Raw genomic sequence first — 21,131 nt, 5'->3', positions numbered from 1 at the left:
ATTAATGGTTGCGTATTGAGTCATCTTGGTTCTCTTGTACTACTTAGCACATCGCGTCTTTCCCCTGCTCTGTAATCGACATGCCTAGGCAACCTAAGGTTGCCCTCTTAACACAAGCACAATAATGGTTTAATTAGAATTCCTTATTAGCCAAAAAATGAAAATCTGCTTCTGGCTGTTTGTCGTGACACTGGAAGCATTTAAGTCCTTGTAACTTGAGAGGGGAGGCTGAAATAAAATAAAAAAAAAAAAAACACTTCAGGCTTCAGCAATGTGATTCCAATTACTCTCAAGGTTGGGAGTGAGGATGCTGCAGCTGTGCTAGGAAGTCCCCTGCATGACAGGGAGCTGCAGTGGGTCTGGCCTCTCCTCTGTGCACCATGTCAGGGTTAACAGTGCTGCACAAAGTGGCGCCATCTGAATCTGGCCAACGTGTGAGGAGAGGAAACACCTTTGGAAAGGAAGCTCATTCTCAGGGTCAGGAAGAGCCTTGTGAAGGGCTTACTTCTCCTGCAGTCGTTACTTTGTTTTAACTATTTGTTCTCTTTTTCCCTAATGGGAATTAACACAGCGATCCAGAGCAGCCCTGCAGAGGTACCTATTCTACTGCAACCGCTATATGAACCACATGCAGAGCCTGCGCTTTGAGCACAAGCTCTATGCTCAGGTGAAGCAGAAAATGGAGGAGATGCAGCAGCACAACATGTCGTGGATCGAGGTGCAGTTCCTGAAGAAAGCAGTCGACGTCCTCTGCCAGTGTCGTGCCACACTCATGTACACTTACGTCTTTGCCTTCTACCTCAAAAAGAATAATCAGTCCATTATCTTTGAGGTAGGAGAAAACATGGTTGTCGGGAGTTCAGATCACAAAGAAAAGTGGCGTAGGGATGTAATGCTTGGAGACGTTGTCCCCAGTTGTACAGAAATGAGTCTTTCCGAATACTGTCCTCTATAAGGTAGAGGCCCTGCTAGGCATTTTGTAGATCCTCTGCTGGAGGATGAAATATTGCTGCTTGTTGCTGCACTCTGAAACAACAAAGAAAAGTGAAGTTCTGGCTTGAACTGGCAAAAGAATGCATTAAAGCTTAACACTGGTGTTTCGCCTTTCCCTGGTGCTGACTTTTTTTCCAAGGGCACTACCAGTAAAATTGCTTTTGACAATCTACACCTGTGAAGCTGCATTGGCTGTTTAAGGTTTACAGCAATCCTTCACAGGTCGATGTGCAGAATTTAAGCATACGGCTTCTGGGCTGTGTGGTCAGGGTGCACAGAACTACTAAGCAGTAGTCAAAGTTGTGTGTACCAGGAGTCAGTAGAGCTGTGCCAATGCTGGGGGGGGAAATAGACTTAGGGGCATGATGGGAGACCGTGGGGCTTGTACCGTGCTGTAGTAGCAAGGAAAAGAGTCCTTAGGCTTGCCAGGATATTGCAGATCGAGGAAGGAATAGGGCTTGCTGGTAGATGTAATGGTTCTCTTCTGATCAAATGAAATTTCTACTTTTTCGGTCACAGTGCTCAGAGCAGGTTACTGGAGTGCTATATCTCGCCCTGTTTGTTTTTTATTTTGGTTGGATTGACAGAAAAAATCTTCCATCTAAAAATACATACTTTTTGTCTTTGCAGAATAACCAAGCAGACTTAGAGAATGCTACAGAGGTGCTTTCTGGGTACCTTGAGCGAGATATCTCCCAAGATTCACTGCAAGACATAAAGCAGAAAGTACAGGACAAGTACAGGTTTGTTTCCGAATAATCCTCGTATCTCAAAGCTGCTCTAGCACCTGTAATGCCATCCCCTGTGGTAGGTAGCAGCACGTGTATTTGCCAAGTTACTGTTTTCTCCAGAGTCATGTCCCTGGGAAGCTGTTTGCTGTTGGCCCTCTGCCATACATTGTGATCATCAGCCTGTCCCTGGGCATCTCAGAACAGCAGTGTCCTGTGCCAGAGCCTGAAATCGCTGGCGGTGAAGCCCTTGCACAGATGCTGGCAGTGTTTTTTTTGTGCCCCTGCTGGGACCAGTCCTCGGGGGAGGTGGCTCCTAGCTATTCCTTGCATCTGCTCTGCTGAGCAGTAGCTAGAAGGTTCAAGCCCAGAACAGAAAAATCTTGTGACCAAAAGCAAAGGCTCTTCATGCATCGCACAGAAGGAGCACTGGGGAGTGGCCAGGACCTGCCAAAGAAGAACAAGAAGTGACTTTGTTGTTCCCAACCAACAACTTTGGCCTAGGTTGCATTGCCATAAGAAAGCAGGCAGCTCTTCTCATTGTCTTGCTTGCACAGTGCACTTTTTCCCCTGAGCAAAAAGTGGGTGCAGAAAAGCTGTCCTGAAGAAGAAGGAGAGAATAACCAGCTCAACCCTGGAAGAGCAGAAGTGGGGCCCAGGTGACAGAAATGCCAGTGCTTTTTATGGTCCCTGGGGAATCGCTTCTGCACAGTGGAAAAGTACAAAGCTGTAAATGTGGATGAGTCACAGGATTATGGCTTGCATTTTTTTTGAGGCATTTTGCCAAAGTCGCTAAACTTGTCATGTCTAGGTTGGGGGCAAAAAAAAAAAATATGCCCAAGTAGGGTAAGCTTTAGTGATTAAGGGATGCTGGGGAGTGGAAGAAGCAGCCATTAACTTGCAGTGGGCCTGTGGCCAATTCTGCCAAAGGGTCTGGCAGCAGGGCTGGGACTGGACAAGGCTTTCAGACCTGCTCTTGGGATAAGTTCTGTAACTTAGCCTTTAAAATGGCCATGAAGTTGGTATCTCAGCTCAAGTAGCTGTTCGCTTTGGTTCTGTGAAACTGGGTGCTCTTCTAGGTTACAGCTATCCAGAAGAAATTGTATAGCTTGAATTGCCTCACAACGTATATCGTAAGTCTGCCTTCAAGTTTCTGGGAAAACAGTATTCATCTGTCAAGCCTGTGCAGGTCCCTAATTAACTAGTTCAGTCATGTCTTAATCATGTCCTGCGCAGTGCTCTTTGTGTACTGGTTACGGTGATGCAAGATTGAGACCAAGGATGTTATCAGGGTGGTCAGATGGGGTTTAAAGGACTGGGAAGCTGATTTCCTAGCTTGCAAAGATATTTCTAGAAAGCAGAATTGACCCTCTCATCAACAACAAAATAACTGAAGTTGGGAAAGCAGTAACTGCATGTTCATTATTGCATGCTTTGAAAAATCACTGGGACTTTGTGTACGAAGACTTGTGTTGCAACAGCTGATGGCAAAGAGAAGAGCCAGAACAGTTTTATTCAGATAAATCTGTTGATCTGATCTGATACTGAATGCTAACAGTATTAGGGCATTAAACATTTCTGAGTTAAGGCTGCTACGATGTACTTCTTGCACTCCTGCCTACGTGTTGGCATGTGCTATGCTTGGATAGCTTTCTGTTAGGGTCTCCTGCACTGTGCTGGGGGGCTCCTCCTGTGCCTCCGCTGTGCAGTGAGCAGAGGGACATGCTTCTCTGCAAGGGGTTTAATCCAGAATTGCCTGCTGCTTATTTATAATTTGCTTTTGGAACCTGAATACTTTAAACGTTTCTCTGCTTTTATCTTTTTAGTTGGCTAACGCACCTGAAATGAACATGGCATCTTTTGATATGTTCCTATGATATCCCTTTTCCTCACTATCATTGATCCTGGTAGGACTGTACCTAACTCTGGGATCAGCTTTATTTGCAGCTTTGTCAGCTTAAGTGTGTAGGTGGGAAGACCTTGCAGGGCATAGCGCCCCTCTGAGGCGCAGGAGCTGTGGGGTGAGATCTGCCCTCCAGCCAGGCCAGTGCCCTTTTGGTAGCCACCTCTCAATGCTCTACCACTTCCATCTCTCCAGGGATTTTAGAGGGGAATAAAACAGGGTCAGCATTCCGGGGTTTTGCCCAGCTAGCTCCTGGAATTGTCTATATACAGCTCAGTGAGCAGGCATCAGCACACCTTTGAGAGCCCCCTCCTGTTCCAGGTGTCACCGCTAACCCGTGCTCTGGCTGCTGAAAATCGCAGCCACCCCTTCTTCATTTTTCAGTTATCAAAGCAGATTTCTTAGCTATAGGGGCTTTGGGGATACTTTTACACGGGAAGCTCTAACTTAGTATGGTTTTCCAGCCAGGGACCTGAAGTGAGTGACTGGAGTAGCTGAAGTCTTAATTAGTGCTGTTAACTGGCTACAAATACAAAGCCCTTCTCAGGGGATCTCCCCTTCGGAAGCAAGGCTTAATGTAGGTTTGCATTACTCAATGCCTGGGATGAGCTGTGTCTCCTAACCTGTCTTTTCTGTGCTGTCCCCCTTTGCTGCAGATACTGCGAGAGTCGACGAAGGGTTTTGTTGCAGCACGTGCATGAAGGCTACGAGAAGGACCTGTGGGAGTACATTGAGGACTGAGACTGGCCCCGCATAAAATGAACTCTGAAACCTTTACCATCTAGAGTGCTCATGCGATAAAAATAAAAACACACACAAGGCACTACGCCTGTTACACCGCTGGTCTGTAGTACCGGGATTCTGTTTTGTTAACAGAAAATTTAAGTAAATTATATTGTAATAAAAAAGGTAGATAAACCATTGTACAACAGTATTCTAGGCGGCCAATAAGAGTGTGACAGACGCACTAAAAAAAAACCCTCCAACTTTAACTTGTAACGTAGCTTCATTCTCCAAGCCGACTCCTTTTTCTTTTCTATCTTTCTTTTCCTGTGTGTAGTACAGATGAAATTTAAACCAATTTCTTGACACTGCTTTTCATGTCCAAACCAGCCATTTTGATGTACTTTGGTAAGGGGGGGATGTCTCTCCCTCCCCCCTCCTCCTCTCTGCCACCCAAGTACACGGATGAATGTCGATTTGGCTCCTTGTAAGGGTGATTCTTGGGGAGGGGAGGAGGGGGGTACACAGCAAGGAAAAAAAATTTGTATATGACTTTTAAAACAAAAAGAGGACAACACAGTATTTTTCAAAGTTGTATATAGCGCATATGCATGGACAAAGAGCAAGCGTGGCACGTGTTTGCATAATGTTTAATTACAAAAAAAATATTTATTCTTTAAAAATCTTCAAGATTATGTCTATTTGCTGTGCATTTTCTTTCAGTTTGGTTATTTTTTTTGTTTTGTTCTGTTTTCCCTGCGATGGGGTGGGGGAAGCGTGTGCTGGTGTAGTGACTTTTTTTGAAGGCTTTTACCAGAGAAGTGGGGTTTCTCCTCTTCCTGCAGTTCCTTTACATCCGTGGCCTCTGTGGTTTTGTGTGTACTTATTGCTGGCGACAGACCCATCCCCTCACACTCAGCTCCTGACACTCGGTAACCCGGTGTGCACCGGACTAGTGATGAATATGCATTGTGGTTCAGGATGCTTTGCCTTTTTTTATTTTTTTTTCTCCCCACATTGGTACTGCTTGACCTGCCCACATCAGATTCAGCTGTTCCCATCCACGCACACAGGATACACGCTCTGAACCTGGAGGAAGTGTGTGTATGTGTGTGCTTAGGCTTTTTTATTTTCCCTAGTTCTGAGGCAGGAAAAGGAGGGGTATTTTGCACCACTTCTCAAAAGATTCTTGCAAGATTTCGGCTGTGGATCTCCTCTCCCTCCCCCTTTCATCTGTCAAATGGAGCGTTCCTTGCTGTTAAGTTTCACTTACATTATAACGAGTCGTAACATTGAAAAGGAAAGATGATGGAATTGTCTTTGTGTTTGTTTTGGGCTCAATTACTGGGCATACTGTCCTGGCAAATATTTAACACTCCATCTAGTGCAGTAGAAACTGAAATCAGTGGGGGTATTTTTCAATTAAAAGGGGAAAGAACTAATGAGTTAGCTACTGAGTCCATTTTTATGATTTCTGTAACGAGCTATGTTAAAGTAAACAATTGGTGGTGGTTTTATTAAATTTACTCCTGTATAGGAACTCCTCCTGTGGTATTTTTCGCCAGGCTAGTGTCCTCTGAGCTTCCTCCCACTGCCAGCCTCGAGGGGGAAAAATGACGAAGGGGCAGCTCCCAGGCAGGGCGGTGATGTGAAATGCAGTTCTCAGCTGGCACCCCCCTCGCTTTGTTTTATTTATTCCCTGTGGATGCCAATACCTCCACTCACAGGTTTCCTGCTGCGATTCGAGTGCTGGCGGGTGAGGGGTGGGATGGCGCAAATGTGTCTGTGCCTACCACCATGGCAGTGGCTCCTTGGGCTTCAACTATTCAAAACATATTAAAATGCCTCCGTAACATGTCTGCTCTGCCAGCGGCATGGTTCGTGCGAGGCTGAGCCTTCATGCTTGGTTTTTCTGCATTTCCCAGACCGTGTACCCAAGCCACGGGGCTTCTGCTCCTGAAGGGAAACCTCTGGTGTTGTTTGATGGTAATCACAATTACGAGGCAGTCACGTCTTTTAAATATTTTTTAAAGCCGGGGGCGGGCAGGACGACGCGTCCGTAACAGGGACCCCTTTCTGTGGGGGCTCTGGCGCTTATGGGCGTGAGGCTCCGGGCACGACCCGAGCTCCCCTCAGGAGCCGCGGGCTCCCCTCAGCCCCCGGGCGCGGCCGCCTCCGTCCCCGCCGCCTTCCCGTCGGGCCCCGCGCGGCGCCGCCGCCATGGCGGGCCCGGCGCCGGAACTGGGCCGCGCGGTAACCCCGGCAACGGCGCCGTCCGCCCGCCGCCGCCATGGCGGAGCCGCAGGCCCGGCCGGTGAGGGGCCGCCGGGAGGGCGCGGGGCTGAGGGGCGGGCGGGAGAGCGGCCGGGGCTTAAACCGCTGAATTGAACGGGGTGGGGGCTGGAAGGGTGCCTCGGGGCGCTTCTTGAGGCGATTTGAAGGGTTTTTAGGCGTTCCGTGTGGGAAACGTCGGGGGGATTGGCTTATTTCTCGCTCCCGGGAGGGTGGGGAGGTATTAAAAGGGCAGAGGGAAGGAGAAAACGAGGTGATTTGTGGAGCCGGCCGGTGCCAACCCCTCCGCGCAGGGGCTGGCCAGACGAGAAGTGCGGGGGGTGGTGGGAGGCCACCAGGAGAAGCCACTGAGCGACACTTGGGGTGACGGGTAGGCAAAAAGTCACTGAAAATATATCAAAAAAGAAGTTCTCTGCATTCATTAGTGCTGCTTGGGAAGATCTTGGAGTTTGGTAGCTCTGTGGAAGGACCGACGCTACGCTTCTCATGAACAACCAGAAAATGACTAAACATTACAAATTAAGAAACAAAGCTGTTAGGAGGCAGAAAACTAGACCTAAAAATGTTCCCAAAGTACTGAAAGGATCGAGTAGGTAGGCTGAAACTCCACCATAAAAAAAATAAAACGTTAAGGTGGGACAGGTCTATAAAAGCCTCTAAGAGGAGTGAGGACGGTCTGAGGACTGTTCCCTGTGAGACCTGGAAGGCAAAAATGAAAATACTTCCCCTGGGTGATCCTGTGTAACTTCTGCGAGTGATCGATTTTGATGCAAAGTAAGAAAAATTCCCCAGTGGGTTTGTTTCCCACGAGCTGCCTGCTTGGCCGCGGGCTGTGGGCAGTGTCTGTGGGGGGAGGTTTGCTGCCCTGCGTGGCGTGATCTCGCTGCACTCCCAAAGCGACTGGGGCAGGAGTCTGCCCTACGTGTGCCTTTGGTTTTGCCCCTGTGTTCTGGAGCATGCACTTGTTTTCCCTAAAAGACTGCATCTTCATGAAGAGTAATTAAACTTCTCAAGAGAACATCAAGGATGGGTTAGAAGCCTGCAAGCATGTGGAGAACGCACCTGCTGGGAAGAAGGCACTTGACTTTCTCTCCTCTTGCCCTGGGTGACTTCCACGTTATCATTTCTCAACCAAGAAAAGGCAGAATGCTGGGTGTTTAATGCTGGGTGCTTGGCCCTAAATAAATCCTTTAAAAATTGCCCCCAAACGCTTTAAGATGTACTGTGAAACTTACCTTTCTCTGGAGTGAGCTCCTCTCAGGTGTGGTCTGAGCCTTCACAGCCTTGTGCCTCTCATGTAGGTCAGTACGGAGGCTGACTGATTTTCCTTCACTTCTCAGAAGCCACTTTGTTCTAATTAATTTTATGAACGTTTATAATACACTTTTTACATTTTGCCCTGCGATCTCTAAGTAGCATCTTAAATGCTTTTTTTTTTTTTTTTTAATGTAAACATGTACAGCATGGATTGCTTTCTGGAATTCTAATCAATAACAACCTACAAAAACTGAACGATCTGTAAAACAAACAGGTTTATTTAACCTACATGGTGAGTGGAAATCTCAAACGAGCTATGGCTAGGGGAGATTAGTGCTTGGCAGGGCAGAGTTTGTCTAGCAGCAGTGATGCTTTTTTTGTGCACTCTTTTGGGGTTTGCCAGTTGTCCTTTCTAATTATTCTGTGGAATGTGTCTTCAAGAAACCTTGCCTGCTGTATTTAATACTTCTCTTTTCTGTCTTTCCAGGTTTCTACATTGCCAGTGGCTAGAGAACCTCCAAAACCCCATCCTAAAAAAGGTTTGTTTTAAGATACTATTGTGTTTCTTGGCAGGTTGATTTTAAGATTTCCTCACAGTGTGTGCAGCTGTCTAGTAAGAAAGAAATGTCCGCTGGGAAAAGACAAGGCTTTCTAGACTGCAAGCTGCTGAGTACAAGTACTTTTTTTGTAGGATCTATGTCAGCACTAGCTCAGTGCTTTTGCTGGCTAACTGATTGTACCTACAGGCTGCATCATATAATCTAACAGACTTTATTTTAGTGGTTACATACTTCTTGGCTTGCTAACGAGTTGAAATTCATCTACCTGCTTAAATAATATGAGCGTTTTTCTCCTTTTTGGTTGTGTGTATACTTGCATTCTTCAGAGTAAAGTTTTGCTTTAAAAATGATCTTGGGAAACTAACATCATGTCTCATTGATTTTTTCACATCACATTTTCTACGTTTTGAAGTAAAAGCATGTGCAACTGGAATCAAACCAGTCAGGTTGTAACTGGCTTTAACTATGGGTTTATTTGTTTTTTCTTTGTTATATACTGAAAATGGGCATTAAGTCACCGAGTTGTTCTGAAATCTTGGTTGATTCTGAACTGGATCAGTAGCATTTTAAGTTATTGATTCAAAATATTTGACTAAATCCTGTTATTTTCTAAAGGATCTCACAAAGCCTGCAGCGCAGCTTGGTGGTGCAGCCACTTCCCCCTCTCCCCTCACTCTTGCGGTGTGACTTGCCCTGGTGCGCTCTGTGAGCGTTTCCTTCCCCGCAGTTCTCAGCTGTGCCCAGGTTCCCCATACGGATCTGTTCATTGTAGAGACCGACGTACCTGTGAGGTTTGGGTTCTTTGTGTTTCCCTTACTCGAGCACCCCAAGAGCCCCATCAGCTCAGGTTATGATGAGGAGTGAACTCTGCGGTGTTGCCAGAACCCCAACATGCTGACAGCACAAGTCAGAAGCAGTCCGCCTTTTCCCTTGCTTTTTAGTTCAGGGACACTCAGGTAGGGAGCGCTGCAATTCGGCCTTTTTCTACCCTGAATGTGTGGTGTTCCTGTCAGAGCACGCTTTGGGAGGAAATCTTCCATGTTTCTGTATCCCTCATGATGGAGAGTGCCCCGGTGGTAATGCTGGCATTAAAAAGGAGCTTGTCTGGCGACTGGGCATTGTGTTTTCTGCCAAAAGGTGAAGTTCTTTGTCTTGCGTGTAGGCACAGTGCTATAACTGGCCCTGGGACGCTGGAAAAGCCTCTTTGCCTTTCCTGGGGGGAGGCCAGGCTAACCTCAGCTAGCCCTGTATACACCTACTGTTGTTGGCTTGCACAAGTGTGAGCCTATGGTATGTTGCCTGGAGCTAAGAAGAGATTGCTACTGCTACAGGCCTGTATGCAAGTAAAAATAAATCCAGAACTTTTTTCTCCACCAGCAGCTCTTCTGGGACAGGGATGGCTGGCACTTCACAACAATTAGCATGGCTTCCATGGAGGCACTGCTTGGTTGCTCTCCATCCAGTTCTATAAAGGTTGTGACTGATCCCCTTATCTGCAGTAACCCCACCTTGTTCTGCCTTCTCATGCAAGCCACGTCTACGATATTTGCCCTGCCCCTGGGAGGCTGTGTCTTCTGCCTGTTTTTTCAGGACAGCATCCCCTTCAGCTCTCTAAATAAGACAGCTGCAAAGGGATCAGGCTGGTGGTGTTTGCCGAGAGAAGGACCATCACTCCGCTGCTCTTTCCTGGCGGGCTGAGGTCTATTAAATCAACTCTGCATAATTCATGAGCGAATGGAATAGCTGAGCAAGAAAGATGGGGCCATCAACCTTACGAACGAGCCGCGGAGGTGTACTGGGTAGAAGCTGCCATGCCTCTGTCAGCTTGCTTGTTAAACTGTCAGTCGAGAGCCTTCCTGCTTTTAAGTGTGCGCAATTTAATATTGATTGTTTGGGAGAGCGAACGGAGGCAGTTGTGACTTTCTTAATGGGACCGCTTTTGCGGATCCCGCCTGCCGTTTGATCAAGTGCTGCTTGCTTGCGGCTGCCGAGGAGTTTTCTTTCCCACTCAGCAGTTTGCATTGACAGCCTCAAAACCGAGCCGGGCGCTTCTTTAAGAAGGGCCACCAACGCTCCTTCGGGTTTTCAGGCTGCGTGGAAGAATTGGTCTGCATCCGTCACCACCCAATATTCCTTCTGCCTCCTTAATTTGGCATGGATGTTTGCACAGCTGCCTGCTGGAGGGGAAAATCATAAATGAAATCCAACTGTTGGTGCTCCTGGGTCTCCCTTGGTGCCCCTGAGTCAAAATGAGCTATCATGAAGACAAAAATTCTAGCCTGTGACTTGTGTAATTATGTCTGTGTCTCAGGGTAAATTGGGGCACCTCCAGTACCTGGCTCATCACAGGTAGTTCTTAAATACTTCGGAAGCCTTTGCCATTTAATATTTGACTCTGTTGCCTTCAATACAGTGGGTAAAAGCTGATTTAAGCTGCCTGTTAATCTCTAGGAATGAGGGCAGCTGCAAGATTTGTTACAGGGAGCGATACAACTGTCCTGTGTGAGTATGATGCTGGAGATATGTAAGAGAGGAGTGAAAAAATGAAAGTGATGTTGTGTATTCTTCTGGGGACTTTGGCAGGGAAGAGTAGCATCTCTTACCTGTGACAGATTTTTTTAAACAGGATTTTTTTTCTAGAATTTCTTAATGAAGTCCCTGTCCCCGTGTAGTTTGGCTGAGGAGAGTTGTGGTAAACCTTAAGGAGCCAGGCAAATCTGCTTGGTGTGTTTGTGCAGAAGAGCACTGCTAAAGTTATCTTCACCTGATGTTTTTAAGCAGTGAGTGGTAACTTTCTGTTGCAGCAATCTGCCTTTATTATCTGCATTGTATTTTCAGGGGGGAGGCGAGAAAAATGTTAGAGTTAGTGCAAGCAGCTTGATGAGATAGGAGACTGTGTGATACAATAGCTTAGGGCCTTCTCTTACAGGTGGTTTGGCGTGGATAAAATTTGTGCCTGAACAGAGCGTGTGTTGTAATAACTAAATAATGTTGCTGAACGCAGATGTAGTAGACCATGACCAAGTCATTGCTGAATCCTAACTTAAGTCATCGCAGTGGCTGGGTTCAGCTTGCTCGTGTTTGTCCTGGGTAGATGTAAGACATTAAATGGATGGTTCTGAAAATGTCATCTCAGATTTGCAAAAAGTAATTTGAATGAGAAGCTACAAACGGGGGTTTGTTGCTCAGCCGGAAGGAAGGCCGCGTTTTCAGTCTGAATTGTGCAGAAGAGAACACGTCGAGTGGTGTCGGACCGCACGGCTGGAGAGTCCGGTGACTTCCCCTCGCTGCTGCCTGCTTCTCCTCACAGGGATGCTCGACTGATCCTGTCCTGGGAGACGACTTAAAATGGAAACTTGGAAGCAGTGTTTTTCACCCTGGCTGTTGAACAAGGATACCTGTGAGATAAGAAGCAGAAATTGCTCTTGAATTAGCAGCTGTCGGGGATGATGAGTCAGTCACGGGGATGCGAAAGCCCGAGGGGTTTGGAGTGAAGAGAGCCCATCCTGCAGGCAGGTCAGCCCAAAGGGAGGGCAGTGAGCATCCACCAAGCGTGTAGAGGGTCTGCAGCAGGCTGGGGCTGGGGCAAGGCACTGCAGCAATCGGGGTCGAAACCTCTGAACCTAGAAGTCCAAATTAAAGAGGGTGGCAGAAGGCAAGCCCCTCTGAGTATCTTGTAGCTGCGCTTGCTGACAACCATTATTCAGTAACTGACACGTTAGTAGCTAAAATCGTTCATTATTTTGTCCTTTACCCCCCGTGGGGAGAGCTGCTCTGAAAATCAATTCCCTTTGTTGCTACATCAAGATCCATAACTCTCCCTGTGTTGATATTTTCTCCCCAAGCAATTGGTGGTGGAATAAAGGAAGCTCTGTTCCTTGAAGCAATGTAGAGTTAATATCTGCCTGCTGAGATGGGGTTTTAATCTCCCTGCTGCATTTGAAATTAATCAGATGTTTCCCAAAATGCTGTACTGGTTTAGAATTGAGCTCGACTGTCTCCCAGCTCTCCACGCTTTTTGCCACGCAGGCCAGTCAAGTCATTTTACCGTAACTGATAGTGCCGCAGCAGAGAAAGTCAACAATACAAGCTGGGAAAAGAGCTTTTATGGAACTTGAATTTATTTCCCTTTGTCATGAAAAATATTATTTAGAAAACAAGTTCTGGGCTCTCGTGTTAGTCTAATAACAGTTCAGAGGTTAATGGATTTGCATGTGGATTTCTACACAAATATTAGACCCCAGCTTTTGCTGAGATACAGTGATGGATTTTTAATAACAGGATAGAATCCTAAAAAAAAAACTAACATTAAATACACTGTAGCAAAATAAAGTGGACTACACTTGAGTTGCTGGAAAAATGTGGGCCAGAAGCCCTTAAGACTGTGAAGAAGGCAATTCTGAATTGTTACCAACCCCGCTACGTGTACCCAAGGACGGGGCAGGTTGATAATATTCAAAGAGAAAATCTCCCACTTGAGAATTGCAAAAGGATTAGCAAGGATTAAGTGTTCTCCCCAGTCCAGGGCATTAGGATATTTTTTGGATCCATTGTAGGTATGATTTTTCTAATGTTTATAGCAAAGGAATTCTGCTTTGGATTAGCTGTGACCTTTGGCAAAGTGCTTCAACTTTGTTTTTTAACACTTATCAAAGAGAAGATCGGTCTGACGTTCAGTGACAGTGTTTGGATGCTGCAGGTTTTCAGTTAACAAAACATTTGGAGACATTAAGTGAAAAATATTATATAAATGTAATATACTGCAGAGTACTACTTGACCTGTTTGAGTGCTGCTAAAGATAGTACTGAAGGGTGCAGGCAAGATGTACGAGCGTACCAGAAGGGAGAAATCTTGTGTTCCCTGCTAGCTCTGCCCGCAGGGTGATTTAACACACTCATTGCTTCACATCAGAGCACTTCTGTAAAATCAGCCAGGTGTCTGGCTGTTTTCTGGCTGCCTCAAGGCTTGTGAGTCTTCATCTGATTTCTTTTCTTTTTTTTTTTTAGGTGGATTCCACTTCTGTCTGGTATAATTACAGCTGAACTAGCCAAAATGGCTTGTAAGGCCAATGTGGGCCACCGAAGGGGAGGAAACAAAGTTCCCTCGGGTATTGTAGCACTCTCCTTTCCAGAGAGAAAGTAAGGTCCTGGCCCAAACAGTCTCTGAGACAGGTTTAGCAGTGGTGAACACACGAGCGCTCAGTGTTGCTTTGTACGTAATAGCAAAGTTTGGTGTTGACCTGGCTATTAGAGCCAAACTAGGTAACAGAAGTGGGGAAGCATATAATGTGAGCAGATGTTTTAAAGCAGTGGTTTTGTCCTGTTCTTAAACTCTGCGGTAAGGAGGGTGTTCTTCTTTGTGGCTCAAAGCTTCTCAAAACTCTTTTACCACGCAGAAACCTGAGTTTTGGATAGATGACAAAGCCCCGGTGTTTTGCATCTTACCGGAGTCGTTTCTTTTGCTTCATTGAATTTTGAAACATTCTCAAGTGCCGGGTATTATTCTTGTCTAGCTATTCTTGTCCCTGTCAATATTTAGCTCAAATACTGACCGTGCTGTCCTTCTCACGTAGGTCCTCATTCTTGAAGACAAGGATGTCGTCACTGGGCTCTAATAAAACAACAGTTGCTGGTGCCAATTTGATGGGCAGTAAACTCACTCTATCTGCTACTGACTGTCGTTAGGAAGTGCTGGTGACGATCTCAAAATGTGACTGTTGCATTATAAATAACTTCCAGCTTATGCAGAAAAAAGATAGGCGTCTATTATGCTGTGTCCTGCGAATGCATCTCGCTTTCTCTCTAGACAGCTCACGCAGATGAACCGATGGGCATCCCGCCTGCTCCTGCAGGTATTTTAATGGCTCGAGCGCTCTGAGGAGCAGGAACTTTGCAGTGCCCTGATGAGTCGGTTCTGTGCGCTGCAGAGCCGGTCGTTTCTGAATTCCTGATAAATCAATATAAATCCATTCTTAGAGCCAGCTTCAAAACTGCCTTTGAACTTGTAAGAGTGAAGCTGCCTGAGAAATCCAGATAAAAAACCGCCCTTGAGTTAAATTAATTAATACTTCTAAGTGTGTCGAAAAGAAAATATGTTAGTAGAAATGCTGGGGGGACACACAACGACACAAATGTGGCTCCTGGTATCTGGACGTACAAGTTTGGTTCCATTTGGCCATGTGCAAGGCAGGTTTTGTAGCCCATTTGAACCTAAAAACCCACTGAAAGAAAATGATTTCTAAATAATACAGATTGGTTGGTGATTGTTTTCTATGAAAAGCTAGTATTTTCATCCCTGATACGCGGGTAGCGCTGCCACACGCGTTTTGTGCAGGATCTGATGCAGGTGTTTTTGGTTCTGAATAGTGCTGTTAAAAAAGGTGAGTTATCATTTTGGGTTAATTAAATTGTGTAATACACTTCATCCTCTTCACCTCAAAGCAGCAACCCCGCACCATAAAGAACTGGAAATGTTTAAGTTTGAATGTGCTAGTACAGCTCTGCCCTCTTGTGTGTGTACATTAATAGCTGTGATAACACGCGGACTCGTTTTAGATCGAGTGTGGTAGGTGTGTTGTTCTGTCAAGGCTGGTGTCACCGTAAAATTTTAGTGCCGACTTTTAAATCAGACGTTTTATGGTTTCACTTCTGGTTTTACATCTTTTGGCAGCTGTCAGCCTCATTTCATTTCCCCCCTGTAAAAATAAAAATTCATATCTGCTTCTTAAACCTATTGCAGACTTAATTAGACAATGAAAAGTGCCAGAAAAGTGCTAACTCTTGTAGCAAGCAAGTATAATCTGAGTGCCTTTTGCTGATATGATAATTAAGAAATATCTAACACTATATGTATGGGGTGCAGTAGCCCAGCTTTAGGGGATCTAGCCGTATGACTGCAAAAGACTGCTTTAGGGTGATATTTAAGTTGGTGAATTTATTTTTTTTGATCTTCCTTTAAAAATCCTCGGTGCTAGGCAGCTTCTTTTGTATTCTGAAGTATTCAGTTTAGTTTGTCTGAGGTACTGCTTACAAATGAAATGGCATCTCCTGATGTGAAATTAAAAATATATATACTAAAATAGTAACACACAAATTTAGGAAGGGCGGGATTCATCTTTCTAAATTTAGATGGCTCTGATACCCAGCTCCAGGTCAGAGCAGATCACCTGTGCTCGTGTTCAGTGAGTGGAAAGCCCCATCCGATGCCACCCCTCTGATCTCTCCCAGCCACCTATCTCAGGGTGAGATGAATCGCTCCCCAAGGATGTGTATTCCTCTCCTTTACTGTAAAGACAGCCCAAGGCAAATAACTCAGCTGTCTTAATTTTCTGATGCCTAAGTTAAGGGAGATGCCTCCCACTCAGGAATGTCACAGTTAACCTTGCCTGCGCAACATTAATCCAAGCCCCTGAGTCTTTCGTGACATAACCACACGCTGGCTTTTGCCCAACTCTCCAGCATCACCCATTGCACAGGGATGGTGGCACTTGCCGAAAAGGGAACAGCTCAGTGGGAGTGTGAAGTCAAAAATATCTCCCTTATTTAGGGTAGAGCCAGATGTCTTGTTTATCCCAGCACAGACAAATTCCCTGGTGCTGCAAGGTCATAGTCCAAAGTAGGTACTGATGTGGGGTTCCCTGATGCTCGAGGGCTTGCTCTGTCAGAGTTACACACTGTGTGTGCAGTAACACCTCGGTGTCTAAAGCATCGCTGCTGTGCATCGTGCTTGCTGGAGTTAGTGCTGGGAAGTACCAGGTCTCATGGGCAGCCAAAAATGAGGGATGGGCACATGGTGGCTGCCTCGGGGAAGCTCTGGTAGGTGATTTTTCCAGCATCAGAGTGAGGTTCCATGTCTCATGCAACATTGCAGTGACTTAACAAAGAAACACTGAATTTCTTCCAGGTTCTGTCCCCTTTGCCACATAAGGTTAAGGCTTTGTAACAGCAGTCCTGCAATTTAGTCACTGTATCGTTCATATTGTGCAGTAATTTCATTCAACACCCGACCTTGATTTATTTTTATATTCATCCTAATTAGGATGAGGCAGGGCACCTGGTGAAAATACCAATGCTGTAGATGTGCTCGTGTAACTGAGGACATGACACCCATGCGGTAGGGAAGAGCAAATCTTTGTTCTGGGGCAGACATCTGGCATGGAAAACTTCATCCTGAGGCAACGCGTCAGGAAAAGCTGCGGCATTCAGAAACAGGGTCTGGTAGCAGGAAGCGCGGGACCATTTGAAAGACCAAGTCTAAAATATCCTTGTTTTGCAAGGGGTGAAACGAGGGTAGGTTTTAGCTGTTACTCTCTGTTGAGTGGGAAGTTTCGGAGGCTGTCGGGACTGAATTGCCGAGCTATTCCTGCCTTAATTTTGTTTTGCTTTTAAATGGGAAAGCTTTTTCTTACAAAAGCCCTATAACAATTTTGGTTTCAATTTCTATGCAAAACACCTCACACCATAGACAGAAAAAGCCTAAGCGTAAGTATTTAAGCCAAAAGAAGGATTAGTTTGGAAAGCCTGAAAGCACTGATCGCTACCGCGCTCCTGGTACTGGAATTAATGAGAAGCTGGTTAGGAGGGTTATTTTGGGAACGTCTGCAGCCAGCATTACCTCTTTTGTGGGGGAAATGTCTTCCATCCCTGCTTTACTGTCATCAGCTCATATCTCGGACCTCCTGTGCAGTTTTATCCTGGGGTGATGTACTCTGGCAAGCAAACACCCAAAGGGAGCTCCCTCTCCCCATTGCCTACTAGGGTATCGAGTGCAGGGCATCAAGTGGGATGAAAGCATTGAAATGGGGAAGCTAACAGTGGGGGGGCTCTGCCAGGGGCTTGAATCCTTGAATATCTCCGTCGTAGAGTTGAGAGCTGTTGTCGAATCAGCCTGTATTTTTCTAGATTAGCTTGCGTTTAAAAGCGAACATGGCAAAAGTTGTTTCAGACTTGTTTTTCTTCTGTTCAGCATGCGTGCTGCTGCTCAGCAGACAGCATCAATGCTCAAAATTGGCTCGTGCAGAGGAAACAGATGGTTGGTGTCTTTTTTGAGGCCAATAAACGAGAGTCTACTTCTTTAGGTTGCTTTTGAAGGTATGTGTGCGTTACTAAGCTTCACCCTAAGGCTGCTCGCTCTTTTAGGTCTGAATCAAATGCTTCGTGTCGCAGTGCTCAGGCTAATGTATTCCTGCTTAGGGAAATGTAATTCCCCTCCTCTTGTCGAAAGGAGTCGGGATTGCAGAGCGGTATCTCGCCAGCCTTGTGCTGGTACTGGAGGCTTCCCAGTAAACAAACTGGTTGTGCTACTGGGAGGTCTGGGGTGGTCACAAGCATTGGTTCCTTTACTTCTGTAACCTTCTCACTTCACCTTTTGAAGGTTAAACTTGAGCAGCCCGTGCTGTGGAGGCATTTATATTGAATAATTTGTGCAGGTATTTGTTTTGCAAATAAAAGCATTTTGTTTGGAGGAACTCAGACCTTAAATGCCTTAACTCAGGAAAACCACTGACTTTGAAGTCTGAGCTGGCTGCTTTTCAAGATTTATGCAATGTAAACTAGCAACAAAATCTGCCACCCCCTTTTTTTCCTAGTGCGTAAATCAACTTTAAGATACAATTTTCAGCTCTTCCTATAACTTTGGCTAATTTTCCTGCAGGGGGAGGTGTAGAGTCAGAAATGTTGCCTTTTTGTTTAAACCTGCTCGTTTTTCAGCCTCCTTCCAGTTCTCTCTGTGTCTCGTGAAGCTATTAATACAGGATAGTAAGATCACAGCTATGAATTATGGCTTTCTTTCCAGCATCAGGATAGTATATGATGAGTTTTACTAACCCCAGCTGACTGTAAATAAGGAGGAACCATATGGGTTTATCGTTTGATTTAAAGGTGTTCCAGCAGCAATTTCAAAAGGGGAAACAGAGGGAAGGGAATTGAACAGAGGGGATGGCTGCAGCCGTGCGAGGAGACGGTTGCAAAATTCTCTCTCCTTCTCTCTCCTTTTTTTGTGTTGTTTACAGGTATTTTACATCTACAAACGTTTCTGCATTTTACAGGTATTGTGTACACGAACACACCCGTACTCTCACACATGTATGCATATACACACGCAGTGAGTGCAGTGTAGCATAAACAACCTCCTCTGGGTGGTGATTTTCTGAGCAATTTTTTATCATTACCGAATTTGAATACACTTTGTCTCCATTTATACCCTTTTCACACTCCAAAGCTGGATCTGGGCGTAGGCAGGATGATGTTCCTCTACTAGTTTTCTTCCCAAGCTATAATGTGTTTATATTGCCACAATCTCAATAAAAGCCTTTGGGTGTCTGAGTAAGGAAGAGGATTTCTTGTTCTTGTGTCTGTGCACCAGCCTAGCTAGGGATTTGTAGATTGCGTCACTGCTGTCAAAGCAGTCTGTTGTTTTTGAAATTTAAAAAGCTTGAGAGCTTAAAATGCTTTCCATCCATAATTTGTACCTTATTTTGGAAAATAAGGTACCCTGGTACATTGTTCTATAGCAGCCATTTGAGTTTGTTCCTTATTATTTTAGTATTATTTGTATTCAGAAGATGCTCATTACCTCTATTTCATCAGCTTTACCTTATTTCCCCACATTGGGAGCTTGTGAAGCTCAAGGCAAGAAGGAGAACTGCACAGCTGCTTTCATCCTTGCCTTTCCCTTCCTATCGGTGTCTAATTAAACACGGTTGTGCATGCACCAAGCTTCATTTTGGGCCGTAACCGCAGCCATGCCTGGCAGCAAGCCTTCCCCAAACTCTGCTGGTGGGAACAATCACATCCCTGGCAATAGTGCCAGCAAACGTCTCACGTGTTGCGTCTCCCGATTGAAGAGCCTCCTCCAGCTGCAGGTGAAATGTTGTTACGCTGCCGTGAGTTTGATGCTAAGCTGATGACCAGAAGTACTGGCCACTGGGAAATGAATCCCAAATCAAAAAGATCAATCCCACTTTTGTGTCTTCGAGAGAGCCTTGCCCTCTCCGATGGCACAAGAGGGTAACCTCGTGCCTTTGCCGCAGCAAAGCTCCCCTCTTTTTCTTTCTGAGCAAGGTGAACTGTCCCAATTTTTTTCTTCAGTGCAGCTCTGCTAATAGCAAAACAGTGAGAGACTTGCAGTCAGCCCATCAGTGTTCATTAATCTTGAAAACAACTGTGTGCTGGTGTGCTTTCTCAAGACTGCGGGCTTTTGTTTTACAGCATCCAGTTTTGAAGTGGGATGTGACTAGGACGGGTGATGGGCTGGCTGGTGGCTGCCCTGTGTGGTTACGGTGAAGTCGGCTTCGTCTGGCAGTGCCTACAGCACAAGTAGTCTCTGGGTACCTTCTTCGAGAGGACAGCTGGTGCTTTAGCAATCGCTTCCCCCTGAAATCTGCTTGTTTGTGCTCCCCCCCCCCCCCCCTTTTTACACTATGGTAGTTTCAATAGGCTTTTATTAAATCTGAAAACCGCTGTTTGATAGTTGGTATCTAGGCTGTAATTACCCAATAAGAAGAAACAAGCACGAAGTAATTTCCTAGGGAGGTTTCCACAAAAGGGGACAATTCTGATTTTATTTTTTCCAGTCCTTTAAGAAAATCTATAGCAGGATGAATGGAGTGAAGAGTGATGATAGTGCAGCGCAGATACAAACCTGATGATCTTCCTCCAATTCTGTCGGGGTTTCCACTCCAGTGACTCCCGTAAAGGCGCGTTGTCAGAAAGAAAAATCACGTTGCTGGGAGCAAGTTGTGCAATCAATCACTGGCCACCAAGAAAGAGAGGGATCAGATGGAGTCCCTTTTGAATTCAATGAAAACACTGCAGAGCAACTGGCCTGTCTCTTGACCGAGGTATTTAATCATATATTTGGTGCCTGGCACCCTGTTGCAGGTGCTTAATGAGACCAGACTTTTGTACGCTCAGAAAGGAGAGGCAAAAGATAATTACACAAGCTATAATCCCTTTTCACTGTAAATACAGTTTGGGGATAATTACGATTTCTTTGACTGCCCCTTGATCAGCATGATTTACAGAAAATACATCTTTTTTCCCTGCTGGAATGGTCAGAAGCACTGCTTTTCTAACCTGTGGTCCCTGCATCCCCGCAGGGACTGGATTGTAGGTGAGGGCTGTGTGAAAGGTGGTAACGAAAAGCGTGTTTTCCTGTGCTCTACAGCAGTTACATACAAGGGACTTTGTGAAGGTCCGTGTATTGAAAAAGGTGGAAAATTGGATTGCAGGCAGCCTGAGGGATGTGATGAATGTGCTCGCTCCTCCCAGCGAGGCCAAGTTCAGTAGCTTTTCCCTGTGCAGAAACCTCCTGAGTGACCGGTTGTGGCCTCTAATTAGGGTGAGAGACTGCAAACTGCTCTGTGCCACATGAAAACTCCACTGTTCCCCATCATCCATCCCTACCCTTGAGGAGTCTGCAGCATGGTGCCGGAGCTTCTCTCCTTTCTTTGTGCCCCTCGCAGCAGCCCCGGGCCAGATCCAGCCACGTGCAGCTGTCGAGGCTGATGCAGCAAGCGCTGTGTGGCACACCTCACCCATTTTTGTGTTTGCAGGTACTCTGTGGGTAACATACAGCCCAGTTAACAGTCCTTTGCTTCCACAGCCCCATTTTCGGGTGGATTAGACACATTCTTGTCTCATGATTTATTAATTTCCTTGCAATTTCTTTGTCTT

At 45.8% G+C, this 21,131-nt stretch overlaps 2 protein-coding genes across 2 annotated transcripts in view; both read left to right on the top strand.

The window, feature by feature from the left end:
- ARIH1 (ariadne RBR E3 ubiquitin protein ligase 1) overlaps positions 1–5,883 on the top strand; it is a 69,712-nt gene extending 63,829 nt beyond the window's left edge. Inside the window, exons 13-15 of the mRNA XM_035336158.1 lie at positions 572–832; positions 1,624–1,736; positions 4,281–5,883. Coding sequence (XP_035192049.1) covers positions 572–832; positions 1,624–1,736; positions 4,281–4,365 — 459 coding nt within the window. The 3' untranslated portion in view covers positions 4,366–5,883. The remainder of the gene's footprint in view (positions 1–571; positions 833–1,623; positions 1,737–4,280) is intronic.
- A 658-nt stretch (positions 5,884–6,541) lies between these two features.
- The window catches only part of BBS4 (Bardet-Biedl syndrome 4), a 40,740-nt gene continuing 26,150 nt past the window's right edge, over positions 6,542–21,131 (top strand). The window contains exons 1-2 of the mRNA XM_035336151.1: positions 6,542–6,661; positions 8,384–8,435. Of these exons, the coding sequence (XP_035192042.1) occupies positions 6,638–6,661; positions 8,384–8,435 (76 nt within the window). The 5' untranslated portion in view covers positions 6,542–6,637. The remainder of the gene's footprint in view (positions 6,662–8,383; positions 8,436–21,131) is intronic.

Source organism: Oxyura jamaicensis, chromosome 10 (genome assembly GCF_011077185.1).
Source record: "Oxyura jamaicensis isolate SHBP4307 breed ruddy duck chromosome 10, BPBGC_Ojam_1.0, whole genome shotgun sequence".
In the NCBI taxonomy this organism is placed as follows: domain Eukaryota; kingdom Metazoa; phylum Chordata; class Aves; order Anseriformes; family Anatidae; genus Oxyura; species Oxyura jamaicensis.
Note: the sequence above shows the minus strand (reverse complement) of the source record. Positions and strands in the feature narration are given on the sequence as shown.